Below are 8,724 nucleotides of genomic sequence, written 5' to 3'. Positions count from 1 at the left end.
AACCAGAAAAAAGGGTCAGCAACGAGGAAACCTGCCTGAAAGGCTAACCACACGCCTATTGGAACCATATTAGGAAAAAACTTTGCTCTCCCGAGAACTCTATACCGGTTTTCCTTTCTTTTGCCCTTGGATTCTTCTTATAACCAGAAAGTAAAAAAAAAAATTATAATATATTTCTTTTGAAGTTTTAGTTAAAGGTGTTCCTTAAAATTTGAAAACCACTGCTAATAGAGGACCATCATGTTCGCACGTGAGGAGAGTGCACAAGAATTTATGTGTGTGAGAAGAGTTTTCTATATTAGAAAATTAAATTGAATTTTGAAATTTTGAATATCTATGAACTTTAAGTATAGGTCATGATCATTGATATAGGATTTTATAATTTATAATTATATTTAAGATTTGAGTACATATAAAAAGGGTGGAGGGTTGGATTCATATAAGCATGTCGAGTAAGATATGGTTGTGATATAATGATTAAAAATCAGAGGTATGGATCGATCTCGGAAACTTGGGATTGGTTTTCGATGTAAGCCATAATGCCATTTGATTGATGATTATAAATGCCCATCTATTGGCACACTACTTGGACTATGTTGTTGGAAAACTGGTACTTGTAGTCACTTATATGCAAAGAAAAGGAGAAGGTTATCTCATGCAAATGCATAAAGCAACTCTTTATCAGTCTAATTTAGTTTTATTGGTCGACAGATATTAAAGTATTCTTGGAACAACTAAATAATTAAGTAAAATATTATTTCTATCGTATAATAGTTTATCCATTTCTCGATCAAAAAAATAATAGTGATTTTCTGTAAAAACATATGGCTTTGTCTATTTTTCTCAGAGAATTTGTTCGAAGTATTATGTGCGAATCCATGTGATTGTATCATCATGTAATTAACTTCTCTTATTTTAACCATATACCAATACTGCAAGCTTACAATTACATCACAATTGCCAGTGAATTTGGTGACCCATATATCAAATGGTTTGCTTGATTGCAGCCAAATTATGAGCTTCTATTGTTAATTTTTTATGAAAATTTAAAATAGCAAGGCATTTTTATATCATGTTAAAATCTAGTCTAATTATAAAATATATTTTAAAATTGGCGTCAAATAGTGAAGGTTGGTTGTTCAGTAGATCTTATTTGTTCCTTAACATATTCATATATGCATACAAAGATAAGATCTTGTTACATTTTACAAGAGATGATTTTTTTTTAATCCCATGGTCTTTTTACCTTTATCCTGCATTAGTATCTTAGTGTAGCAAGCTTTTATTTTTTTTCTTGTATTAATATTTATTACATAGCAAGCAATGGCTGTTCATAGATGCACTAATGGTTTAGAATTTGTTAAATTTAACTTGGTTGTTATAGATTTTCAGAAAACATTGCAAGGAGGTGCAAACTAACACAGCTGTCAATTTTTAGTACGAAACATTGTTTTTTTTTTTTTACTAAAGTAGATATTTCATACATCACAAGTATGAATACACCCAATAAAATTTGAAAACAATAAATCGCGAAGTGCCCGAGGCAACTCCCCTCTTCGGACCACATGGTGCTTCCGGCATGGCTAGCCACATAAACAACCACCTAATCCACAGCACTATTAACCTCTCTAAATACATGCTTGGTCTGAAAGGCCCCTCTATCCCTCACCATCATTCAGATATCTCGAAGCAAGGGGTGATCCAAACTGGCACCCCTCGAATTTTCTGGATTCACCTAATCACCGTGGCCAAGTCACCCTCCAGGATAATTGAGCTAGCCTATAGCACTCGCCGCACATGTCAAATGCCCTTCTAGGCAGCCCTCAACTCCGCATCGAGAACCAAAATATCGAATAACTGACAGCCACCTTCTGCCACTACCCTAGAGCTCGGATCCCAGATGACAAAGCCCCCACCTAGCAAGAAATATTGTTTGCTGACAGTTAAAGAAGGCAAAGGGGAACGGAGAGGGTAGGAGGTGAGCTAAGCCATGGCGGCATGGCGCCTTGGTTAGAGGAAGACATAACCAAGGCTATGAGCTATTATTAGGACATTGAAGATCAAGTTGTTGAAACCACAAATGCACGTCAAAAAGATCACACAAGTCACAAGGATGGATCCAGTGGCTCCGTGCTGCTAGCTAGGTAGTCATATATTGTTGCTCTTGAAAAAAAATATATTTTATCAAAAAATATTTATTCATCTTCTTATAACTTTCCCTTTTTTATGGAATATATATTTATTATTTTTTATGGAATACATATTTATTATTATTATTTGGGGGAAAGATTGCAAGCTTGGAAGACTTGCCTCCTATGGAGCAATAACATCCTATATTGGGGATGTGTTTAATAGGTCGAGAAGAAAGTCAATTGCTGAGCGTTCCCGGACGAATCGGTTTAGCACCTATCAAGTGTGATTTTACGAAACTTTTATAACTTTATTGATGCAAAATTTAGGTTATTTTTATTATCCATAATGTGGTTTATGTCACAGCTCAGAATTTTATCCAAAAAAACTAGTCGAAAGGTATTATTTGAGTTTCTTGATCCTGTATAAGTACTCAAGATCTACCCAATGAATAATCGATGTGAGACTAAACACACGCTCGCACGGATCGTCACATATATGAGGAACCGTGTGGACATGTGTTTAGTCCCACATTGGTTATTTGCCGAGAAGATCTTGGGTACTTATACAAGATCAAGGAATCCAAATAATACATCGGACTAGCCATTTTGGGTAAGGTCCTGAATTGTTACAAATGGCATAAGAGCGGACCCAGCCTATAACCTATGTGGACTAGGGGACACTGCAACATGGTTCTATTGGGGCTGACCACAGGCCGATTATGGTCTTTGTGATTAAATTTGAATAGATTTGAATCCTTAACTTGACGAGGACATCAGGACTTAAAATGGAGGAAGTATGTGAGGACCCATGTGGGCGTGTGTTTAGTTCCACATCGGTTATTCGCTGGGTAGATCTTGAGTACTTATACAAGATCAAGGAACCCAAATAATACCTTCTAACTGGCAATTTTGGATGAGGTCCTGGGTTATTATAAATAGATAATAAAGTATTCTCTTCTCGCAATTAGGAATGATCTCTCTCATTACTTAACATAGGAATGAGACAAATCACATGTTTGTGTACCACAGCCAGAATAATTCCACTCTAAATGCATACTTCATATATTTATGGGTGCGGACAAGAACCATCCATATGTGAACAGGGCCAGCCCAATCCTTAGGCAATTGAGTCGATGGCCTAAGGCCTCTGCCCAAAGAAGGCCCACTGCAATGATAAAATGGAAAGAAAAAATGTTCCCCTATGAGTTCACCTTAGGCCGGCCTACTACAGGGAGGGCCTCAAAGACAAAATAGTCTTAGGCTCCCAAATACATTAGGTCGCTCCTGCATGTGAATTATAAGTTTTTTCATTTTTATAATGAGGCATCCATCAAATTTACTCGAACACCCACAGCTTAGCAGGGGACAATATGCACAGAATGTGCAGATGATTTTTACTTAAAAATACAGTTAGAGGAGTTAACAGGTTGAGTTCATGTGGGATTTGACCATATCCATACCTAAACCCAAATTACATATGTTAGGTCCAAATCGAAATGCAAACCCAATTAAAACTCTATATTCATAACCAACATCAGACCCAAAAAGATTCGGATATTGGATTGAGTTGTGTAGTAATCACATATGTAGTAAGTTATTTTATTATATATTGGAACTTTTTCTTCATAATATATCCAAAATGCTATCTCATAAACAGTGAACCATGAAGAAAATATTAATATAGAACAACGGTAAAAACTTGTTCCAAGCCATGAGTTTTTCTTTAGATAATCAAGTTTGGTTTTGAGTAGTCCAATCATAAGCTGCTACAAAATTTATTGGAACAAAGTAAAATTGTTCTGTATATATGCACATGCAAATACATACGTACACATATGTGCATGCGTGCATGTATATTTATATATACATATATATATATACACATATATATATACATATACATATATATAGACACACACATATATATATATATACATATATATATATATATACATATATATATACACATATATATATACACATATATATATACACATGTATATATATACACACACACACACACACACACACACACACACACACACACACACACACACACACACACATATATATATATATATATATATATATATATATATATATATATATATATATATATATATATATATATATGTTGGATTGGTTTTCAGGTATGCATGTATCTAAACCCGAGCCCAACCTCATGTGGATGTGACACCCCTAGATACAGTGCTTCTGAATTAGTGTAACCATAGCATTCTTATTCTAAGTTGGTTGAGACAATTTAATCATTGGCGTCAGGGTGTCACAACCTCACACCTAAGGCTGCAAATAAGTCCGATTGACCCGTGATCCGACCCGACCTACTTATACCAGACCTAACCTATTTTGGAGGACCCATGGGGCGGATCAGGTCCTATAATTGGACCCGTTCTATTTTTTGGGTCCGGTTTGGATTTATTGAATTCAGATCCGATCTGATCCGATCCATTTGAAATTTGGATAATTTTGGATTTTCAATCCTACGACTTGACCCGACCTGAATCTGTAAAATTATTTGAGACAGTGACATGCAGGCCGCGGAGGTGTAAAACACAAGTTCTGAAGTCATTGATGGGTTGACCTGAATCGGACCCAACCCAGATTCGAACCGAACCCGATGCGGACCCGAATCAGGCTCGAATTTTTGTGTTGGATCTGGGTTATACATGGACCCAATCCGACTCGAATGATCCGTTGGGTTAAAATTTATAGTGGTGGACTCGATCCGACCCAATCCGATCCAACATGAATTTGAATCGAGTCTGCGTGCAAAATTAGAATCTGAACAAGAAATCTGGTTGGATCGAATCACTGATGGCCCGGCCCGATCCGACTGATTTTGCATCCCTACTCACACCTCACATTATTCTTAGTACTCATTCTAATATTTAGATTGCCAAATCTTAACGGGCAAAGCTAATTCAACCAGAGTCCTTTCTCCCCATCCCAATCCAAGGTGTCTCCCTCACCCAACATTGACGAATTCATAAGAAAGCCAGTGGCAGAAGGCTGAACTTAGGCATTTGTTGACAGCGTAATAATAGCCTCCTACTTGATCTCTCCTTCTCCCAGCCCATGTGGGCGTTTTAAAGACTTAACCGCAACCCGTCCGGTCCGCGTGGGAGAAAGAGCCGCGGGGGACCAATGAATCGCTCGCCAATTTCCGGAATCCATGGCATGGGGGGATGGATACTGACCGCCTCCAAGCTTTCAGCCCCACGTCTCCTTGGTCCCCGGGCTTTTACTAAAGCAATTTCGTTCTATTTATCTTTTCTGACTTCTTCTTCTTTCACATTCCCCAATGAACCACCATTACACCAATCATAGATGAAGTACTAACCACTCCTTATGGGCATTGGGTCCCATTTGTGACCACCTAAGCGTTTGGTCAGGATTAGATGGTTGCAATTTAAGTTTGTAGAACATAATGTAACATGAGGTAGTATTACAAGTATAATTTCGTGGCCTTAGCTAAAATTAACTTGATGTGTCATTCTTTTTCTTTTTAATCAACCATTGCTTCAAGATTGACCGCAAAGGATAATTCAATCAAGGCATGGAATTGCTGTGCAAGATTCTTCTTCTTTATTTATTTGGGAATTGATAATTTCAAATCATCGGTATTAATGCGAGGGCGTTCTAGATGGGAGGATGTTATTAATGAAAGAGGTTATTGGCTGTTCAATGTGTGATCAAATTCTTGGGTTTTCTTGTGTGAATATCATGCTTCATCAAGCATCATGCAACTATCTTCTCTTCTTCCTCATTCTCTTTTGTTTGAGTTTAAAATAAATCAATGATCTTACATTTTTCTATAACATACAGATATCATGCATATATCATGGAGAGGTGGTCGATGTCCGAACACCTCCTTGTGATGCATGCATATGTATGTATATGTATACATGAAAGTATACATCGACGATGACATATATGGTATGATAAATATATAAGATTACATATGTTGGGGAAGGAGGAGCTTGGACTGGTAGAAATGTACAGCCATGTATGGAAAAAATGAATCAGGAGAGAGAACTATAAAGGAATGGTGACAAATAAACTAACAAGAAGTTAATTAGGTCTAGAGGAAGACTTGATATTTTATTCTTTAATCCATTATTAAAGTCGTCTCAGTATTCTATAGATTGGATTAGCCAAGGACCACGGCTGAGATGAAGGGTTATTATTCTTTTTGGTGCCTAAGTCATACCAAATAAATAGCATGTTACATTCCCATGTGGAAGAAGTCGGAAGGGGTTAAAGGAGGGGGGGACAACTTGGTGCTAAGAGATAATGTAAAGATGTCAGCGCCTAAGGGGGGGATGTCGGCAGAGAGATGCCCAACCAAGTGGCCTAACTGCCAACACTGAAGCTAGAGATCTGTACTTCCTAATGATTGATACCTATGTCTTAGCTAAATCTATCCTTAGATGTAGTGTGTGCCAACTTTTCCAATCTTAGTATGGTGTTCATATAAATACTAACATAAAAAAAAACCTGAGCTTAACTAATTCTGAAAGGCAGGGTGGCTCCAGCGGCGGCAAAAGAGGCTACCCCTTGCTTCGAAATATTCGGACTATGATGAGTGGTGGTGTGGCCTTTCAGACACGCTATTTTTGGAAAGACAAATAAAGCCGCGGATTGAGTAGTTTCGTATGTGGCCAGTCACTTTGGAGGCACCCTATGGATTGAAGAAGGAGAGTTACCTAAAACTCTTTGAAACTTATTGTTTTATGACTTAATTAAATATATATGTATATATATATATAACAAATGAGAACAAGTACACCGTCCAAAGGATTGCTTGCTTTGTTTAATATAGATATGACTTCCCTCAGGTTAAATTAATAGTCGACGTCCAAACTGGAGCACTATAAAAGGCCAAGCTTGCCTCCAGTTCTAGTCATTCATTGCTGAAGAGAGAGACTTACTATAACTTGCCATAGAGCTTCTCATCTCTCACTATTAGACATGGCGATTCCGGTCATCGATTTCTCGAAGTTGGAAGGCAAGGAGACAGCTGAAACTCTGGCTAAGATCGCTAATGGATGTGAAGAGTGGGGATTCTTTCAGGTTGGTTAATCAAACCTGCGAGCCCATGTATAATTTTCTCACTGATTTTTTTGATGGTTTTAGCGAACTATATGTTTGTCCTTCGTTCTCATCGGTCTTTGTATATTTGCAGCTGCTGAACCATGGGATTCCAGTGGACCTTCTCGAACGTGTGAAGAAGGTGTGCTCTGAATGCTATAAGTTGAGAGAGGAAGGCTTCAAGGAATCCAAACCAGTCCAACTGCTGAACGGATTGGTCAACCAAGAAACAGAGGAGGGCACTGTTAAGCTGTTGGACGAGGTGGATTGGGAGGATGTGTTTGTTCTCCAAGATGATAACGAATGGCCATCTAACCCACCAGAGTTCAAGTTCAGCCCTAGACTTTCTTAGTTAATCGAAGTCTTTTTATGACATTAGAGTTTTACTGAGAAGCAGCATCTATATAGCAAGAATTTACCGAGAAGTTTTTGATGACATTAATTAAGATTGGTCCACCATGATCATAAGCTAATAATGTATGCATTCTTTACTTTTTATTTCTTATTGGATCCATAAGAAAACTAGTTTTATATGGACATTGAAAGTTTTCGCATAAACTTTCCAGGTTTTGATAGCATGAGGATTGAAACCTACTTTAATTCTTGCTTAATGGCCAATGATATTGACTCTTGAAATTTTCCATACAAATTAGTTTCTATAAAAATATATGAATAAATTTACCTCATTCTATAAACTTAAGTTTTTGGGACAAGTGGTAATTTTAACATGGTATCAGAGCAGAAGTTCTGAGTTCAAATTCTATCTCCGCACTCTTTAACCCCATTATTAAAAATTTCACATGTTGGACTCACCTATTAAAAAGAAAGTCCGACCCATATATGAGGGAGAGTGTAAGAAAATATAAAAATATATAAATAAATCTACTTCATCCTATAAACTTAAACTTATGGAACAAGTGGTAATTTTAACAATTTCCAACAAAAATAAGTAGAAAAAGAGCATAGTGAAGGTGGCCTAGCTACATTATCTGGAAAACACATATGATTACAAAATATCATCTTTTATCACGGATATATGGCAACAGATGAATGTGTTTGTCTCCTCCTTTTTATTTTTCAGAAAATGTATTTATCAGCTTTATATTTCTGAGTTTTGATTATTCTTAATATCTTCAATATTGCGGGATATTCGAAAAATGTCAGAAATAGACAATGGTGACTTAATAGATATATAGTAAATAGGATATGTGCTCTTATTACGTTTTGGGTTCGCCAAACATAGTTATCACTTCATTTCTTCATCAAGCAGTTGATAATTCTTACCTCACTTACAGAGAGACCATGATGGAGTACCGAATAGAGCTTAAGAAGCTGGCTGAGAAAGTAATGGAAGCCATGGACGTGAACCTCGGCTTAGAGAAGGGCTACATCAAGAAAGCTTTCTCAGGTAATGGCAGACACGAGCCCTTCTTTGGCACCAAAGTGAGCCACTACCCACCATGCCCGCGCCCCGATCTTG

General features: G+C 37.2%; 1 protein-coding gene across 1 annotated transcript in view; it reads left to right on the top strand.

Annotated features, from left to right (window-relative positions):
- Nucleotides 1-7,079: 7,079 nt before the first annotated feature.
- Nucleotides 7,080-8,724, top strand: part of LOC103713805 (1-aminocyclopropane-1-carboxylate oxidase-like) — a 2,146-nt gene continuing 501 nt past the window's right edge. Inside the window, exons 1-3 of the mRNA XM_008800831.4 lie at nt 7,080-7,226; nt 7,339-7,574; nt 8,540-8,724. The exon at nt 8,540-8,724 is cut by the window's right edge and continues 501 nt beyond it. Coding sequence (XP_008799053.2) covers nt 7,125-7,226; nt 7,339-7,574; nt 8,540-8,724 — 523 coding nt within the window. The 5' untranslated portion in view covers nt 7,080-7,124. The remainder of the gene's footprint in view (nt 7,227-7,338; nt 7,575-8,539) is intronic.

The sequence above is a fragment of the Phoenix dactylifera genome, chromosome 10 (genome assembly GCF_009389715.1).
Source record: "Phoenix dactylifera cultivar Barhee BC4 chromosome 10, palm_55x_up_171113_PBpolish2nd_filt_p, whole genome shotgun sequence".
Lineage (NCBI taxonomy): Eukaryota > Viridiplantae > Streptophyta > Magnoliopsida > Arecales > Arecaceae > Phoenix > Phoenix dactylifera.
Note: the sequence above shows the minus strand (reverse complement) of the source record. Positions and strands in the feature narration are given on the sequence as shown.